The sequence below is a fragment of the Phocoena sinus genome, chromosome 3, assembly GCF_008692025.1.
Source record: "Phocoena sinus isolate mPhoSin1 chromosome 3, mPhoSin1.pri, whole genome shotgun sequence".
NCBI classification, from domain to species: Eukaryota; Metazoa; Chordata; class Mammalia; order Artiodactyla; family Phocoenidae; genus Phocoena; species Phocoena sinus.
The window spans coordinates 46,262,475-46,282,801 of record NC_045765.1 but is presented as its reverse complement, the minus strand read 5'-3'; the positions used below and the strand labels follow the sequence as shown (position 1 = coordinate 46,282,801).

The 20,327-nt window shown below is 36.2% G+C and overlaps 1 protein-coding gene across 8 annotated transcripts in view; it reads right to left on the bottom strand.

Annotated features, from left to right (window-relative positions):
• CSNK1A1 (casein kinase 1 alpha 1) overlaps window positions 1-20,327 on the bottom strand; it is a 50,238-nt gene that overhangs the window by 9,475 nt on the left and 20,436 nt on the right. For 3 of the 8 annotated variants that reach the window (XR_004349345.1, XM_032628182.1, XM_032628181.1), the window contains exons 3-10: window positions 17,591-17,717; window positions 14,466-14,564; window positions 11,967-12,050; window positions 7,469-7,608; window positions 6,011-6,089; window positions 4,958-5,032; window positions 1,759-1,865; window positions 526-674 (exon numbers count right to left, since the gene is read on the bottom strand). Coding sequence is in view for 5 of the 8 variants with exons in the window: in XM_032628182.1 (XP_032484073.1) it covers window positions 526-674; window positions 1,759-1,865; window positions 4,958-5,032; window positions 6,011-6,089; window positions 7,469-7,608; window positions 11,967-12,050; window positions 14,466-14,564; window positions 17,591-17,717 (860 nt within the window). In the remaining 3 variants the exon portion in view is untranslated. The remainder of the gene's footprint in view (window positions 1-525; window positions 675-1,758; window positions 1,866-4,957; window positions 5,033-6,010; window positions 6,090-7,468; window positions 7,609-11,966; window positions 12,051-14,465; window positions 14,565-17,590; window positions 17,718-20,327) is intronic. The other 5 variants (XR_004349346.1, XM_032628183.1, XR_004349347.1 and 2 more) reach the window with 3 other exon arrangements.

Genomic DNA, 20,327 nt, shown 5'->3' with positions numbered 1-20,327 from the left:
AATGCCAGACTCACCTCTTGAACTTAGATCATGTTCACAATTTTCCATTTTTAATTCTAAAGCATTAACATGCAGAAAAATTCTTAACACTGTTAGTTGGAAAGAAAGTCAAAATACCATGGCTAACCAGATTCATTATTAAAAATCAACAAGTGTTAGGTCTAGGATTTTGGATTGATTGATTATACCATATTCCCAACACCAAATGTTTATTTTGGAAAGGGTTAATGAATGAGTAAAAAAGATGCAGTTGTTAAAAATGACCCAAAATCCCAAGAGAAATGATAATAATATACACACATATATGTATATAAAAATACATATACATATATATGAATAAGGACATTTGGGTTTAAAGTTAGTAGTCAAATTTTCCAAGGACGTCTTTTTTTTAAAACAAAGAGCCAGATTTTTATGTATTTTAAAACCACCTCCTCGATCTAACACTGTTAGAAATGGATGAATTACCCAATTTTGTGTTCAATTTTTTTTCCCTGTAACGTCACTTGGTTCTTGGCTACTAACCTTTCATGTTACTCTTGGTTTTGTCAGTTTGCTTGCCTGTGGGGGTTTGGGCCTGCTGACCCTGCCCACTTGAAGAGGCTGCCTGCTGTGCTGCTTTCTGTTTTAACATTGTCCAATCAAATGTGTAGTCATATTGGTGATTCAGGGTCCTGGAAAATATAAAATTATATGTTAACCCACTATTAATAGGGTCCAATTAAATACTCCACAGAACTTTCAAGACAGTGAGAGCATTTTTTAAGGAAATGAATATCTTCTCTTAAGTGTGGTAGCTTCTACAAGATTTCTTTCCCTATAGATGACTTACTGTTCAGTTAATTCCACTTTTTACATGTCTCAACTGGGGGGAAATGATATCACCGCTTTGGTCTGCTGTATTCAAGAATAAATCCTCTCCCTTTTCAAAAAGAAGCTGCCTTTAAACTTTCTTGAAATGAGCAAGGGAGTGGGAATGAAAGGCAGCCATGAGGGAATTCTCTGGCAGTCCAGTAGTTAGGACTCTGTGCTTTCACAGCCGAGGGCGTGGGTTCAACCCCTGGTCAGGGAACTAAGATCCCACAAGCGGCACTGTGCAGCCAAAAAAAAGGCAGCATGAACAACAAAAACACTGAGTCAAGCTGTCAGTTATGGGGGAATATTCTTAACAGAAGGTATCCCCTAAAGACACATCAGAGTAGACGTGAGACTGTAACTTTGAGAGGGCGATGTCTATGCTGGTGACTTGGAAGACTTCTCTAGGATTAGAGCATTATCCCTAATTCTTCTCTTCCAACTAAGATTTTGAGCCACATGTACTTTATTTTTTCAAGACCAATTTTGGGTTGTATACCTAGGGATCCTAGAATTTGGGCCTACTTCCACAATATTATAAACTCCAATTATTGCCTGATATTTTAATTGCTATTCATTTTGGTATTGAGCAGGGTTGTCTACCAAGTTGGAGAGTCCCAACTGCCACCAACAGTCACTTGTATCTAATGTGAACTGTGTTAACTATTGTGGAAAACTTATATTCTACTTTGAGTTTGATTTAACAGTTTCTCCATCCCAAACGAAAATATTTCAAGGACATTTGGAAATGGAAAAATGTCAAACTCACAGTTTCTTAACATTTCGTTCATTTCATTCACTCACACTGGTTAGACCCACTTTTACTTGCTACTTGTCAGAGTAGATATGTTGGGCAGACTGAACTAATTTCCCTCACTGGAGTTTATAGTCTTAAAAACTGACCTGAAAAGAATGCGGAATAGCTGCCTCAGGTACATGTAATCCGGGGCTTCCTCAAAGCGCAGCCCACGGCAATAGTTTAAGTACATGGCAAATTCTGCAGGAAATCCCTACGAGTTCAAGAGTTAAAACACAAAATTAAGACAACAATAACAAAAAACTTATTTAAGACAGAAAAATCAATGTATTTAAAAACAAGCAAGAAATGTATTTAAGGATATTTTACTACTTTGCTAGAAGATCTGAGAACCTAAATAACAATAATATGACTTGGTATCCTCATAAATTTGACAAAATTTCTTCGTCCCAACCACCTTATTACATATTATATCTTTTAATGTTGGTAGAGGAAATATATATCTTTTCCTTGCAGTAACAGGTTCTTAAATAATTTAGATATCCCACTTGTTAACCTATTATTTTATCAACGTACAATAACTGCATGGCAATAAAGAATAAACAACAAAAATGAGGCCAGTAATGTTCTTTGCCAGAACAGGACAGTGAATGGGTATTCTCTCTCCATTCTGAAATTACTTTCTTTTTAAACAGCAGTACAGACCTATATAAAGAGAAGTAAAATCAAGAGTGCAATTATACAAAGCAACCATTGTTATGATATAGATCAATCCAATACCACACCCTATGAATATACTGGGTTTGTCTTTTCTTTTTTCCATAATCCAATGCTTCCTCCTATGAATAGATTGGGTTTGTCTTTTTTTTAACATAACTGTTATCATACTGCATACATAATATGTTCCCTTTTCCATTAAAAGATTGCAAGCATCCTTCTATGTCATTTCTAACCTCCGCATCAACTTTTTAGAAGTTCATGGCTGGATATTGTTTGACCTAATGAATACATCATAATTAACATGTTCCCTATAACTGGACATTTAGAGGATTCCATTTTTCTCTATTATAGACAATACTAATAAGTACATCTGTGGTGTAAACTGTTTCCACGTTTGGTTTCTTGGCAAAGATTCTCAAAGATGTATACAGATGTTTTTTAAGGCTGTTGATATTAGTCACCAAAAGGATTTTGCCATTAGGAACCTAGAAATGCAAAGTATTTAAACAAAAAAAATCCCCACATCTCCTCCCTTTGAGTAAATGTGAACGTGAAGGAAGATGAGTTAAAAGAGGCAGTCTCTTCCCAAAATCTTATGATTTTGAGAAATTTCTCACATCCACAAGTAGCATAGAATGTATACATCCACAACATTTATTTTTTATTGATTACAGTGATGGAAACAAATTTAATTTTTATAAAGTACTTTCTTAAAAATTTATTTTATCTATTTTATTTTTAGCTGCATTGGGCCTTTGTTGCTGTGTGCAGGCTTTTCTCTGGTTCCAGTGAGTGGGGGCTACTCTGTTGTGACGTGCGGGCTTCTCATTGCAGTGGCTTCTCGTTGAAGAGCACGGGCTCTAGGCGCGTGGGCTTCAGTAGTTGTGGCACGGGGGCTCAGTAGTTGTGGCTTGCGGGCTCTAGAGTGCAGGCTCAGTAGCTCGGTAGTTGTGGCGCACGGGCTTAGTTACTCTACAGCATGTGGGACCTTCCCGGACCAGGGCTCAAACCCGTGTCCCCTGCATCAGCAGGCGGACTCTCAACCACTGCGCCACCAGGGAAGTCCTCAACTTTTAATATACATTCACAGTCTGTATTAATAGTATTAATAGTATTCTGCATTTATCAAGTGAACTTCCTTCTACAAAAGAAAACTACCAACATTTCATATGTATTTCATATGTAAAGTATGAACTGTCGCTAGACCATGCCGCTGGACCATAAGACTGAAAACAATCTCACTACTTTATAGTAATACCTAATACTTCGGTGTTCACTGCTCCCTTAATCAATTATATGTGTCTAATCCAGAAAGACAAATGTAGTTCACGATTTCCAGATCAAAATTAAGATGCTGCACACAAGCAGAGAATGTACTAAATCCTCCCGTTCTCTTCCTGAATATTTTATTCATTAACCTAAAATGTATTTCATAATTTAAAACAAATCCCCAAAGAGTCTCAGAAAAGATCATAAATTTCTCAACCCATCCCCTCTGTTTCTGTAGATATGCAGAAAAAGAGAAGCAAATTTGTGGATGGGGAGACTCATAAAGACATCACCATTTACTCCCTTCCAGAGTACTATTTCAACTCATGCTGATTTCTCCCTTCTACCACCCAAATACGTAATTATATATTGTTTTCTAATTATTTCAGGTATGCAATTGTCACAAAGATGACCATGTGGTCTTCTTTCTATGGAAGAGACATCATGACAAAAGTATCTTTCCACTCTCAACTCACGTGCCTCTCTTCAAAGTTTGAGATTTCAGAGAAATGAGCCAGATTCAAACTGCCAACTATACTGTTGGACACTTTCTATTTCTGGATTGTTCTATTCTGCTTGCCTTTGTTTCTCTAATTCCTTGATATGCCAATTGTGGATATCCTTTCTTCTCTGGCACCAGTTTAAGAATAAGGGGAATATTTCTTAACTTAATTTTCTCATAAATTGGTTTTGAGGTTTGGAATTGAGGGTCTATTAGAAAAGTTTACCTCCTTCTTATTTTTCCTCCAATTTAAAACAGATCATAGGGCCTAAACCAGAAACATAAAACAATTATTTTAAAATGACTCATATATTCAGGTCATTCCTTTTTAAATTTTTTTGGCTGTGCTGGGTCTTCGTTGCTGCGCGCCGGCTTTTCTCTCGTTGCGGTGAGCAGGGGCCACTCTTCCTTGCAGTGCGTGGGATTCTCCTTGAGGTGGCTTCTCTTGTTGGGGTGCACGGGCTTCAGTAGTTGCAGCGTGTGGGCTCAGTACTTGTGGCACGTGGACTTCAGTAGTTGCGGCACGCAGGCCCTAGAGCATATGGGCTTCAGCAGTTGCGGTGTGTGGGCTCAGTAGTTGTGGCGTGCAGGCTTAGTTGCTCCGCAGCATGTGGGATCTTCCCAGACAAGGGATCGAACCTGTGTCCCCTGCACTGGCAGGCAGATTCTTAACCACTGTGCCACCAGGAAGTCCTCAAGTCATTCATAAAGATACCAAGAATCAACCAAAGTAAATTTAAAACAGTAAATAGCTACTCAATAGGATGCTTAAGTTCTGAGGCTGTAAAATAAAATGTTCCTTTTTGTTCCTGGATCATTTATATTAAAAAAAAAAAATCATCATGTACACTTACCTTACACAGAACTTCAACAGGTGTGGACATCTTCTTTTCGCTAATTTTTTCATACTTTTGCTTCTTTGTTGCAGCCTGTGGAGAATAAGAAACCACACAGATATACTCAGTATTATGAGAAGAATTTTACTAGTTTAACATACTACACATAAAAGGAAACTTGAGATTCAAGAGAAATCATAACCTAGAATAAAAAAGAAATCAAAGTATAATACATGTAATCTCCTTTTCCTAAACTGTTAACTTTTCACATGACTTTCTGCTTCAAGAACGTTTTTAGCTGTTAGCAAAGGGTGAGTTTAACAGGAATATGATTTAAGTAAAAATGGGTCGAGTCAAATTTGAAATGAGATTTCTTAACCCATATTCAACAAGGGCAAAATAAGAAGATCAATACCAAACACATGTGCCTGCCCATCATTTAGTGACATTAATAACTGGTGTTATTTTTCCAGTGTAAAAATATTCACACTGGATAAAGCTACCCACACTGAGCAATTTGTCAAGCTCATAGATGCTCAATAAATACAGGGACCATTTACCTTTAAAGGACCAATAAAGCAACTAAACAGCCATTAAATTCTTGGACACAGTAATTTATCATTACCATACAAATACTCACAGAAGTAATGGTAAAACTCCTAATTAATGGAAACAAATAAAATGTTAGGACAATTAAATAATATAGCTAGTATTACTGGATAAACTAGTTCTACTGTACATAAAAGTACACATTTTCAACATAATGGCAACACATCAAAATGAGAAAGTCTCCACCTTTCTTAGCCCATGTCAAGTTCCTTCCAGGTAAAGCTACTGGTTACCAATGGGTATCTACTAATTGTCCCAAAGGAAACTGTTCCTCAAGTGTGACTGTGAGAGTCTACTAACCTAATTATTACCGAAACGATCAGATTTTATTTTACCAATAAAGGGTAAAAACAAAGTCATTCACTCTCAGAAAACCTCATACTTGAAAGGGACCTTAAAGGCCATCTCCAATGTGTATTTGTATTCTTAAAACAAAAAGCTGGTGATGTGAGTCTGGTTTACCTTTAGTCCTTGCCATGGCAGGCTGGTTCTATTAAAATACATCAAAACATATCCTAATGATTCCATGTCATCTCGGCGACTAGAAAAGAAAATGTAAATTTAAAGGCTGGAATTATTGTGAAGAACATGTGAAAGAAAGCCAGGTACACAAGAAAAAATGTTTCCAAGCAAGGAGAGAAAGTAATTTGGTATCTTGTGCAAGGAATTACTCAGTTAAGGTAATTTTTAAAAAAAGTTCCTAATGGGTTACTTCTAAACAAAATTTCCTCACAGAATCCAAAATTATAAAATCCAACACGATCCTGCAACTTAACTTTTAAAGAGCAAAAAGAATTTAGCTAAATAACTTTCTAAATGAGGTTAATAAAGATGGAAGAACCATCTAGCAGGACATAAGTTTTACAGAAGCTCACAAAGATTATTTAGGGATAACTCTGAAAAAATTAACAACTTTAAGCTAATTAAACATCTATATGAATATATACACAAACACATACACACTTACACGCATATTCAGACAAATACATGTACTTAAGGACTGGTAATGGCCTACAGAAGATGTGAAACTATAGTTTAACCAAGGGTACTCAGATATTCATGGCTATTCCCTAAGCTTAAAAGCTCATTCTCATGAAGTTCCATAACCTGGAAGCATATCATTTCTACGCTTATTTATTTATATATTTTTTGTGGTACGCGGGCCTCTCACTCTTGTGGCCTCTCCCGTTGCGGAGCACAGACTCCGGATGCGCAGGCTCAGCGGCCATGGCTCACAGGCCCAACCGCTCCGCGGCATGTGGGATCTTCCCGGACTGGGGCACGGACCCGTGTCCCCTGCATCGGCAGGCGGACTCTCAACCACTGCGCCACCAGGGAAGCCCTCTACGCTTATTTTAAGGAGCAAAAAGAAAAATGATTGACAAAAGATGAAAAACTAGAATTCAAGTCAGAAAATAGAAAGACCACAGAAATTATGACAATGTTTAAACTAAATCCTATTCATTTATGTAGGGGTGGAAGAGTAGAACGGGGATGGTCCACCAACCACATTTTGGTTTATTAGAAATCAGATAACATTTTCCTTGTAGAAATAACCAATACATTCTTCCCCTAAACCCAGCTTGCTTCACTAACATAAAAAGCCCAAGATCAGTATTAAGAAAAAAAGTATTGTCTTTAGCTGCAAAAAGAAACATAAAGTTGCATTTATGCTTCTAATTTCCATCATGCAATATTTTCTCCTCAAAAGACAAGCTTCAACAAAGAAAACAAAAAGGCTGCATTTAATCGGCTTCTTTGCACTGTCCAAAGCAGCAGATAAAAGGATTAATAAGTGTCTTTCAAATCTTCAGCCAAGAAACATCTTTAGATATTGTAAGAAACTAATTAAAGTATTTTAAAAACCCATCAATGGCTTTTGCTATGGATTTGATAAACACATTCAATTTTCAAACTCACCTCTGTTCAATACCAAGATGTGCATTGATGCTAGCATATCGAGCAGTGCCAGTGAGATTTTTATCTTCTCTGTATGGTATGTGTTGCCTTGTCCTGTTGTCTCTGTACTTTTTGGCCAAACCAAAATCAATAAGGAATAACTTTAAAAGAAAATAAAGAGACATTAGGTTTCCAATCTTGTTCAGTTAAACTGCTTCTTACTCATTAAATGGCATCTATTCTATTTTGTTCAATTATATCAAAATAAAGCATCATAAACAGAACAGATAATGAACAAACTTAACACTCCAATAAGCTTTTATTAGTCCTCATCAATAAATCAAGTTAAAAAAATACAGTTAAGTCAAGTGGTTGATCCCTGTCAGCTGAACAATTTCATAGGCCAGTTCATTACACATTCAGGAGCCTGTCTTTGGAACCTCTAACACAGTGGAGAAATGTATACACGCTCAATATCAGAGTTGCTGACAAGTGTGCTGCATGCCATAATGAAGCCTGACATCCGTTACACTGGTAAACAAGCATGGGGTTTTAAAAAACTAGACATAAGCTATCTGGAACTCTTCCATTCTACAAAGGCCACTCTTTAGTATGCCAACAGAATGCTCATTATCTAAAATAAGACAACTCTGAAAGTTGTATATTGACAACAAAACCAGGATTTTTATTTATAATAAATAAGCATTTTAAAACAAGCATGCATTCATTTTATTTCCAACTGACATTTACGCATGTGAGCAGCTTAAGCTTCTGGAAAATATAACAAGTTGATCTAAAGTCTTAAAAAGCACTTAAGTATTTATTTATTTAAATAAAGGTGGCTTACAATCAGCAGTTTAAATGAGCTAACCAGAAACCAAGTAGTATTTTAGAACAAAATAATGTTTAGTGCTGTTTCATTTAAATGGTACACAGGGCGTAAGATACTCATTTATAATGTAGCTAATTTTTAAAATTAATTCAGGTTTACTCTCCATGATTAAAACTTTTATACAAAGAAGAAAAAAAACAAAAGTATTTTGGGGGGAAAAACCCAAAATATGTTCATATTTACCTACCTTCTAAATCAAAATAATCTTAACTTAAATTTTTATTTAGTCTTTATCATAAAATCACTTATCAAAAGTTATGTCTACAAAGTTTATCAAGCAAAGCAGGTCTATGTGCTCTTATACTATGTAGCCCTACACTATTCTTTTCTAGTTACACCTAAATTTTGCAGTTTTTCTTCCCATTAGGCTGACACTAGGTTCCTTCTGCTGCAGTTTACAGTCGGTGATATACTGGGAAACATGACCACCTAGACTGTTAGGGTTTGCGTCAAAAAATAACTAAAGCGGGCTTCCCTGGTGGTGCAGTGGTTGAGAGTCCGCCTGCCAATGCAGGGGACACGGGTTTGTGCCCCAGTCCGGGAAGATCCCACATGCCGTGGAGCGGCTAGGCTCGTGAGCCATGGCCGCTGGTCCTGCGCGTTCGGAGCCTGTTGCTCGGCAACGGGAAAGGCCACAACAGTGAGAGGCCCACGCACCGCAAAAAAAAAAAAACAAAACAAAAAACTAAAGCAAGTTACTGATTTAAGTGAAAAAGATATGACCAAGTGCTTCTTTTAGGAGGATGAAAAATGCCTATTTCAGGCAGGCACTACAACCTAGCCTTAGCTATACACTGGATGGGAAAGGCTGAGGTTTGAGCTTCTGTAACCGTATTGACAATGAAACACTTGTTTTCACCTGGTCTACTATAAAGAATGAAGATTAAATTTTCAGTAAAATGTAACTGGATAATGAAAGCTCTTTGTATGATTAAACTCACTTCTTGAACAACTGAATTATTATAAAATAGGGACAGGAAAGTTAATATTAAAACCACTAAGAGAAATAAAGCTCATACTCTTTTAAGTTTCTTTCGATATGAAAATTGGCTCAGTACTCAAATATTAAAATGAGCAAAATATACTTATGTTAAGCAAAACAAAAATTATGACTTAAGTTCTACAGATTCACACTGAAAAGAAAACAAGGGAAAAAACAAACCCAAAAGGACATCCAGCTTCATGGCATTTAAAAACTCTCCCAAAGAATTATGTGGGGGCTTCCCTGGTGGCGCAGTGGTTCAGAGTCCGCCTGCTGATGCAGGGGACACGGGTCCGTGCCCCGGTCCGGGAAGATCCCACATGCCGCGGAGTGGCTGGGCCTGTGAGCCACGGCCGCTGAGCCTGCGCGTCCGGAGCCTGTGCTCCGCAACGGGAGAGGCCACAAGAGTGCGAGGCCCGTGTACCGCAAAAAAAAAAAAAAAAAAAAAATTATGTGGGTTATGAATAAAAAGTGATTAGGACATGAACTTTCTTCTAAGGATTATTTTCTAAGATTGCTTCCTTTAGTACTCCAAATGGAGGAGAAAACAGGAACAACTCTGACATGGTTATGTCTGATAGTTACATTCATGTCTAGATTCAACAGCTGCATTTGCAACTCAATAACCACTTTCTCACAACTAAAAGACTGCTTTATAAAAACTCAGTGTTCACTAGAGTTCTTTCCTTCTACAATTCTAAAGGACAAAAACCTAACTTATTAAGAACAAAAATGGACAAACACTACCTTCTGAAGTATCTCAATCTTTAATATTAAAGCAAAAAATTTTTTAATTTTCTCCTCCTATAAAAACTGAAAATGAGTCAGGAAAAGTAATGTCACTGATAAATAAAGGTATCCCATTTTAAGAGCAAACAACTGAAAACTACTTAAAATTTAAAAATTTTAAATCTCTTGATAGTTCATTACCTTCTGGTACCTATCATGCTTCTTTAGTCGCTCTCTATGCACTGAATTTAAAACGAGTAAAAACATATATAATGGGAAATATTTACATGAAACCAAGTGATACCAAGAATACAATCCAACAGGCGCAGATATGTAAAGGTAAAACCAAAAAAGGAAAAGTCAGTATTCAACGTCATAAAATAATGTGTTTTTATAGGTCTGCATATACAAAGAGACGTTTAAACTCTTCGGTTGTCAAGCTGCTTTTCTGTGGATTTTAACTACATGTTCTAAGTAAAATTTGTGGCTGTTTTAAAGAATGCAGCATATTTTTCAAAGGAATGTGGAAATGAGTTAATGTTGGGTACGCTGGGATAACTCCATTCAGCAGACGTGCCAGTTTCTTCAGAAACGCTACTGCCAATTTTAGTTTTTGGTATTTACAACAGTTTTTCTCCTAACCAGCAGTCACATTTTCCTGCCCTTCAGAAAATTCACAAGATTACTTTTCCTTATAACCCAGAAAACCTATTATTAAATAATTATGTTATAAAATATAAGTAAAATGTGTGAATGTATATGGAAAAGTAAAAATAGGGCAGTAAAGTTGCCTTACAATGTACCTAATTACCTACCATCCTCCCTCTCTGCCCAACCAAGACCTAGTTACCACAGTTGGTATTTCTTTGTGAATAAAAGTAAAATTGAATTCCTGAAACCGTTTTAACAGTGGGAGAACGTAGTTCCTGAAATAATGCTGGGCAGTATGGAAAAGGATTAAGTGATTACCCAGGTGATACTTGTGGTTTAATAACGGAACTACAAAGTATGCTCACATATCAAATGCAACTTTTTTCCTTTTCTGATTACTTACGTCAATACTTACTTCTCAGTGTATACTAAATTGATAAAGATTCGTTCATTCAGAAGCTTCAAAGATTAAGTACCTAAATGGTGTGATTTTTAAAAATTATTTTCCCTTGTTTATCTGAAAATTCATACAGTAATAAAGCTATCTAACTTCTACAAAAGTAAATATGAAGAGTTCTGCTTACATTTAAAAAATATTTGGAAAGTTATTAGAGTGTTTAGCCTGCTAAACACTAAATCATCAGGTTATGCATCTGTTTATCTTACATATGTGTTACTGATGGTAATGGATAAGTGCTTCAGTTATCGTTATGTTGTTAGAATACAGTATATTCTAGTTCCAGCGCATATAATGCTCTTTAAGCATTTTATGCCACTTGTTTGAAGCTGAGAGAATTCTTATATTGAGGTAATCAATTCTAGAAAAACTAGATCTGAGATCTGATCTACACTTACCTAAAGTACGCTAGGGGAAGGGGAAGAGTTGACGCAGAATATCATTCAGCAATAATGCAACTCCAAATTATTTTTAAAAATTGAACAGTCTATCTCAAGTTTACCATTAGGTAAAGAATTTCAATGGTAGATCAACATATTTCCTCATGTGGATGTTACAGATCTAAACATAATCCTGTTTTCATTTAGGTTTTCTCTAAATTTTACAAACTTTAAGCAAAAGCCACAAAGAAACATCTTAGTAATGTTATGTTTGCCAAGTATGTCTGAATAATGCCAACGTAAGAGGTGCTTGAGCAAGATCTACATTCTCCAGAATTAAAACAAAACAAAAATAATCAAAATAAAACAGTAAGAAAGAAAAGCACATGAATTTGGGATTGAGGTTGGAATAGGAGACAGTTTCAGACCTGGTTTAATCCTGAGAAAGATGGGTCCTGAGAAGAACTAACAGTCATGCTTCTTTTCCTCTTCCCCACTGGAGATTCTAAACACTAAACAGACAATAGAGGGTGGCAGTGCATCAAACAGTATTGCTTACATTGCAACAATGGCCGGCGCAGACAGGCAACACCGAGGCATTAGAGAAAGAACAGGGTAGCCAAATGCCATCCTTCTTCCACCAAGCACTGTAGCTTCTCAGTTTTCCAAATAAGAATCACATGCTTAAGAACATTTGAATTCTGGAAAATACTCAGGTTTTTAATGCCACTATATTGTGTCACTGCCTGAAACAGGGATAGCAATGGTGACATTTGGCTCTTTAATTTATTAATAAAAAAGGGGGGAATTTGGATCTGCAATCTTTGGTACCACAATCTGCCCTTCCCCTAAAAAAGATTGTACAGGGGAAAAAAATCTTCAGTAAGGAAGAGGTAGAAGGCATTTAGTCACCTTAAAATTTATTTTCATAAGCATGCAGGGCTGATTACTGGAAGAGATGAGCAAATTCACTATGATTGGAGTGACGACTACTAAATATCAAATTCAGAACAATTTTCCAAATAAGAAATTTGACTTTAAAAATCAACCTCAAAAGCGCCCCCCACCCAACTCTTTACCCACAAATAGAAAACTACTGGAACAAGCTGACCGAAGAATCCAGTCTCATACAACTGGCATATTTCAAACTACAATACAGAAAACACTAAAAACCAACTACATAAACAAAACACTAATCTAAAATGTTCAAGAACAACATTCAGAATTTGAATCTTAGGTAGAACACTGCACTTCTAACCCTAGGGTCTCTCTGAATCTGTTTAACAGCAAAGCAGCTTCACAATATTCTTTTTAATATCTCTAAAAGAGGATACAAGATTCTAAAAAGGTTTACGTATCACTGGTCAATTTGATTTTCTAACACAACTATGTGATTAATAAGCTATTTTAAAGGGGGGGAAAAAGCAAAGAGGTATTATCTAGGCCATCATTAAATTTAAGACAAAAACCATGTACTGCAATGTCAACATGCAGAACATGGATCACATGAGGATAATGGGTCTTTAGCAGGAAGAAAATGGGAAGACAAGGGCTGGGAAATGGTCAAAAGATTAGGGTCATACTGACAAAATTGCCCCCCAAAATTAAGACTAGTAATTTTTCAATTAAATTACCAGGTTTTATAGTAACAATTAAGAACCTGGATGCTTCAAAGAGAGAAGCCACATAACATTAAAAAAAAAAAAAAAAAGATGCAATTGGGAATGGCAAGAAAGGTTGTATGTAGATTTAAACACCTTCTATTATTTAAAGCTCAGCTTTCAACAAAAAAAGTTAAATTCCTAAAACTTGGTCAGACCAACATTAATGTCTCACGCATTAACAAATAACACCAGTTCTAATGGTAATGGCTCCAAGTTGGCATTCATACAGGCAAACAAAGGTAAACATTTATAGCTAGACCTAAAAACACCGAACATTCCCTAATGGTTTAATAAAACAAATGGGAATGTTCCTTCCAAAAACAAAACAAAGCAAAAAACACAAAAAACAAAACCCCCCCAAGTTGTCCTGAAGTTGAGAATTTCTATAAGATCATCAGATCATAACATGCTTGTGCATTGCCAATGCTGCCTGTCTGCCCGAGCTCAACATTGAATTAATAAAAAAAAGCAATTCACTCAGTACAACTAATCATTGCAGAAAAAATTCAACACAATTAGTTTTTAACTGCAATCATGCGTCACTAGCTAAAACCCAATCACCCCATAAATTCAATCATTCTGCAGCCCCCAATGAACACTAATTTCATTGTATGTATGTTCATTTCACTTGTCTACACTTCCCTTTGAAAAGGAGAGGGGAAGAGGGGTGGAGACCCCACCCAACTTGGCACCCAAATAAGAAACTGTCAACTACTTTTGAAGCAGGCCCAGAAGTTATCCTTTTGAATACACAAATCCAAGGACTGAAGAATTCTCATTATCAACCATGCTTAGTCAGCAAATGTTAACGCCATGGTGACAGATGGGTCAGTGGTTCCCACGCTGGCACAAGCACATATATTAAAAAAACCCACACTTCAGAGACAAAGGTTAAAATCTGATTTTTAGCATTCAGGAAGAAAAGTACATGGGGTTTTTTGCTTTTTGTTTGCTAGATATTCGAATGAATGAAAAATAGATACAACTGTTCAATAGTTAAATAATATAGATGATTACATTTCACTATAAGCCCTTGGAATTTTATATTTCCATATAAATAACTAACCTTGGTTGGGTAAGTTGGAGAGAATTTATTTCAAGTTATTAAGTTAATAGATTATCCTTCTAGTACAATCTTTTAAAGCAATTATCAATAGCAAATTCAACTTACTATGACTCTTAATTTAAAGACTGAAAGTTCACCAAAGCAATTCTTGAAGTTTTTTACTCTTTGTTCCTTCATGCAAAGAACATGTGACTAACCTTATTACAGTGACGCCCAATACCCATTAAGAAGTTATCTGGTTTAATGTCTCTGTGTATAAAATTCTTTGTATGCACATATTCAATTCTACTGATCATCTGGAAAAAAGGGGAGGAGAGAAAATTAAGTGATTTGTATTAAGTGACAAAAGAAAACATTACTTCTCACTTCAATATGCCAATTATTTTTCAAGATCACAGGTATACTTTATTAACTTTATTTAGAGTTCACAAAGACAGTGCTAGTCAAAATTAAAAAGAAAGGGCAACCAGGCACTGCAATTTACCTCTAGACTGATGGATATATAAGCATAAACCAGAAGTGTTCTTTAGGCTTATTCTTTCACTATTAATGATTATAAACATGATAGTAGCAAAACATAACCTGATAGCAAAAAATGGTTTTATTTTTAAATTACAAAAGTAATACATTTAGAATTGTTTCAGTTGTTGTAATAAATTATATAAAGTAAAAGCCAATCCTATGCCTCCTGACGTACCTATATAAATATAAAAACAGCCTGCTATTGCCCAGATCTATTTCCATGCTCTTATATACATACACACATAAACTCACTTGTGCTTGGGAGTAAGGGGTGTTGACCAACTGATATAGTAGCTATAAGTTGTTGTTATTGCTTTAAATTGAAATAGAAACGGTCCACTCACTTTATTCTTGTTCACTTGTTTTTAACTAATTATAACCCAAACATTCCTGCAAGTTGGTACCATACAATGTAAGCATGTAACTTTTTATACAAATGGGGACATACACACGCTGGGTTTCCTTTCTTGCATGCTTTTTGGACTCTCCCATGATTTTTCTCCATACTTGTATGATCATAGTCCAAAATAGAATAATAAACATGCCATTCTAACAAGCTTTTCTTAATTTCTTGGAAATTCTGCCTCGTCAATTGGTATGGTCTTAGCATTCTTTTTAATGGCTATAAATATTCTATGGCACAGATGGAAGTACTCCCCAATTATCCCCTAACTCACAGTATTCCCATTATTTCCAATATTCTCCCACCATAAACAATAATGCTATTAATAGTACTTAAATATATCCTCACCTACTAGTGCTTTTATTTCTATGGGTTATAAATCCCATACTATTACAGCAGAGTTGCTGGGCTGAAAGGTATGTATTTTTTTCATTTTGATAGGTGCCATCAGACTGCCCTTCAAAATAGCTTATAACAACTCATTTTTTTCAGCAGTAGTGTTCTTTCTCCCACTAGCAAAGTTATTTCAGTTCTTTCTAAATTTTGCCAATTTGACAGGTACTGACCTCACTTATTTCCCTAACAGTTTGGAAACCTGCTTGTTTTTACTGACCTTTGGGATTTAGTACTATTCTATGAACTGTCAATCTATACTCATCCAGTATTCTTTTGGCTTGTTCTTTTCTTGCTAATTTTTAAGAATTCTCTGCATACAACAATCTTTTATCAGTCATTTGTTATGTAAATAGATTTAAATTTTGAAAAATTTGTCTTAACTCTGGCATCTCTTCTGTAATAGTTTTAATTTCCAAATTATCAACTATGTCTACCTTTTCTGTAAAATACTTACAAGTTGTATTTGAAAGTGTTTTCCATGTGCAAAGGCTGCCAACATTATCTTTCTACCCATATGTTCTTGCTCTTCTAGTAGTATATGTCAGGATTCTATTTTTTACTTGGCCTCATTTTCTCTAGAGCTTTTATCACCATGGATATACAGATTCTAAATCTTACTCCTCTACCTTGGCAAATGTCTTTTGAAGCCAAATTGTAATCTCTGGCTTAAATTATTCATACTCTCAAGGAAGTAGATGTATACAATGTTCAAATAGCATCTTTAGGTACAGCAGCAACTCATGTATTAAAGAAGTAAAACAAAACCGCTGGCTCACTTATGTACATATTTGTCCTAGCTAAGTAATACCCATAATTAAACTATGAGTATTAACTCACAGGGGAAATGTGGGGCAAAAGACAAATTAATAGCACATACTACAGACTACTTCAAGTGTTGCCTGTCATCTATGGGGCAAGACTCAGCTGTTTCCTTCTTAAACAAATGCTTTCCTGCAACCCCCTTTCCTAAATTACATTCTTTCTCTGATGTTACTAGTGTATCCAATATATAGACTTCTATGACAGAACCCTTCCATTTTTCTCCACTAAACTCTACGCTCCTAGAGGGAAGAGACTAGTTCTTATTCTTCTTTGTACATCCCAGTGTTAAGTACAATGGCAGTCCCCGAATAAATGTTCACTGTATGAATGCCTATGTGTTACTGAGCCTACAGAATACAAACTCTTATTAAGATTCATTCACATGTCATATTAAGAGGTTTTAATCATAAATTCCTTGACATTTACCTATTATCTTTGACCATATTATCTGTTTCCTCAAGGCTTGTTCCTGACCCTATTATTCCCCATCTTAAAATTCTTTAAAACTAATTTTCTTTTTTATTTCCTTTAGTTCAAAAAAATCTAATCTTTGGCTTTAAAACAATTTCATCTAATCTCCAGCCAATGAATAAATCTAATTCATGACATAAAAATTTCCCTGGTTTTGCTTAACTATTACCAATGGCCGAGAATCCTTTACTTCAAGAGCATCTACCTGGTCAAAAATTATTCCTTAAATTACTTCAGTACCTTATTTTCCTCAAAAATACACCTTTCATAAGGATTCAACACATAATACATAGCATTCAATTTGCTTAATTTAAACAAAATTTCAATATATACATATTTATCTATATTTATATACAAACACTCCAAATCCTTTCTTCAAACAAAATCTTATAAGGAAACCTGCTACATTCAACACTAAAACAAATACACTCTATCTGATGGGCGCAGCTTGAAAACTCCTAGTCTACAGGTGTAATAAACTAGTATAGTCCGTTTTTGTCCTATACCCATGGGAAAACATCTACAAGTCATATTAGAGTAATACACTTGAATGACTATACCTTACTATGGATCTTTTTTTGCTTATCCAAACGTTAAACAGTGATACACGGGACAATAATTCTCTGGTTTACACACATTTAAATTATAGTTAAGTAGTGGTAAACAGTAGTATTTCTTAGTTTTTATTCTCATAAAAGTTTCACATACCTGGTCAGCTAACATAAGTACAGTTTTCATTGTGAACCTTCTTGAACAGAAATTGAAGAGGTCTTCGAGGCTGGGCCCAAGAAGATCCATGACTAGCACATTGTAGTCTTTTTCCTGACCATACCACCTAATAAAATGAAAGGGGGAAAAGGGAGGGCATTATAAAAAGCTATCACTTAACATCACCAAATTTTAAAAAATTTGAATAAGATAGTTTTTCCTCTCTGGTTAGGTTTTATTTAGGCTTAAGTTTTCCACTATTCAGTTGATGAACTCACTGACTGACTACATTGCCCAACACAAGGTAAAGAGATTTTTTCCTGTCAAGCAACCCATTGTCCAATTAAGTCAGTACTTGTGTGGCAGCCTTAACATTCCTCTTAACCAGGGCAGCTGAATTCTATATCCATCCACCACTGATTCCTGAGACAATGGGCAAGTTTCTTAACCTCACCTGGTCTTACTTTTTAACTGAAGAAATGAAGGAGATTCTACTAGTCATTCCAAAACGTTTCAGAAAGCAAAGATCCCTTTTACTGTAACTCATGTTCCATTTCCTACCAGGTTGTATTAATAAGGAGTCACATTTTTGCTTAGTTCCCAATCACAGAAAACAATCATATTACCACAAAGATGACATTTGCTTTTTACTGGAAGAATCATGCTTTAATTATCCGTTGCTATATTACTGTGGATATACAATTTGCCCCCAATAACTCTAGGAATATCAACTGCTAATTTCAGAGACTACAAGAACTGGAAATCACTGCAATAAATGATTTCAAGTTTCTATGTGCCTGTGAGTCTGGTAAGGGTAATTTCCTGAAAATAAGCACTACCATCTTTATTTCAAACTTATCTAGATTATGAATTTTGCTCGAGGGACATCCCTGGAGGTCCAGTGGTTGGTTGGGGCTCCGTGCTTCCACTGCAGGGGGCACGGGTTCGACTGCTGGTCAGGGAACTAAGATCTTTTATGCCATGTGGCACAGCCCAAAAAAAGAAAAAAAAAAGGCATTTTGCCATTATTTAAAATGTTAAAAAAAAAAACGAGGAAGTTATTTTAAAGCTAGACTGGAGTGATTTCTTTGTTAACGCTAATAAGAAATGATACCTGGATTTACCATTTGAGAAGTTTATGTTTTAAAAATATTCAAAACAGGGAAAAAAGGCTTAAAAAAATCTGTGTCAAAGGCATTAATGAGTATCAGTTTAGTGGAAAACTGTTCAGTGTTTTTGGTTTGCTTTATAATTTTATTTATTTATTTATTTTTGGCTGCGTTGGGTCTTCATTGCTGCACGTGGGCTTTCTCTAGTTGCAGCGAGCGGGGGGGGGGGGGGGGGGCTACACTTCGTTGTGGTGTGCGGGCTTCTCGTGGTGGTTGCTCTTGTGGAGCACAGGCTCTAGGCACACGGGCTTCAGTAGTTGAGGCTCGCGAGCTCTAGAGCACAGGCGCAGCAGTTGTGGCACATGGGCTTAGTTGCTCCGCAGCATGTGGGATTTTCCTGGAGCAGGGATCGAACCCATGTCGCCTTCATTGGCAGGCGGATTCTTAACCACTGCGCCACCAAGGAAGTCCCCTGTTTAGTGTTTTTAATGTTATTTCTTTTTTAAAATTTTGCTCTGTTATTCTGTTATAAAAGAAAATTAAGACTGAAACTAGAGAATGGGGATTTAGTATCTTAATAACTATATTTTTCTAGAAAATGCAAAACCAGCTACTTAAGCATGGTCTCATATTCAGATCCAATGAATACGCTCCCTAGAATCTTATGTAAAAGATCGTAAGGTGACTAGGCTTAAAAAGCTCACATTCCTTCCTACCCTTTTGCTTCAGCTGTTCCCAAGGACTACTACTTCGCAAACATGATACACGAATAACTACCATCGAACACACAAAGGAATTCATTTTCACATGTCTTTGCAGAAAAAGGTAGCCTGATGGGGAAAGTTTCTGCTTAACCTTACAGAGATTGTGCTCACTAGCCTAAGAAACGCAACAGATGTACCAATCTGCTAATGGCAGAGTTGATCTGCCCTTATTGTACCTAAAACTATGTTCAAAGCTGCTGCAATTATCTCTTTTCAATCCTTTATTTTCCATATAGGAATTCAACACCATTCACATACATTCCAACATTTACAACACTTGAAAGAAAAGCTCACAGTGGTGGGTTTAAGAATCTGCCTTCCAATGCAGGGGACATGGGTTTGGATCCCTGGTTGGGGAACTAAGATCCCACACGCCACGGGGCAACTAAGCCTGCTTGCCACAACTATTGAGCCCGTGTGCCACAACTACTGAGCCCTTGCACCACAAATAGAGAGAAAGAAGCCCGTGAGCAGAAATGAAGAGTCCACTCACCACGATGAAAGATCCCACGTGCCACAAGTAAGACCCGACACAGCCAAATAAATAAATATTTGTTTTTTAAAAAAAGATAAGTGAGGAACAAAGTGAATAGCTTATGTTCTCCTTTCCTGATTCCTGTTTTGTTTTCCTTCTTTTATTTCTTCTTTCTTTACTTAACGGCAGAGGCAAATCTGTGCTAGGAAGCTGTCAGAAACTTCAAAACCAGTCCTTGCCATTATAAACATCCAATACTAAGAACATGGCAGATTTTTAATATAAAAATCTAATTTATTGGGGCTTCCCTCGTGGCGCAGTGGTTGAGAGTCCGCCTGCCGATGCAGGGGACACGGGTTAGTGCCCCGGTCCGGGAAGATCCCACATGC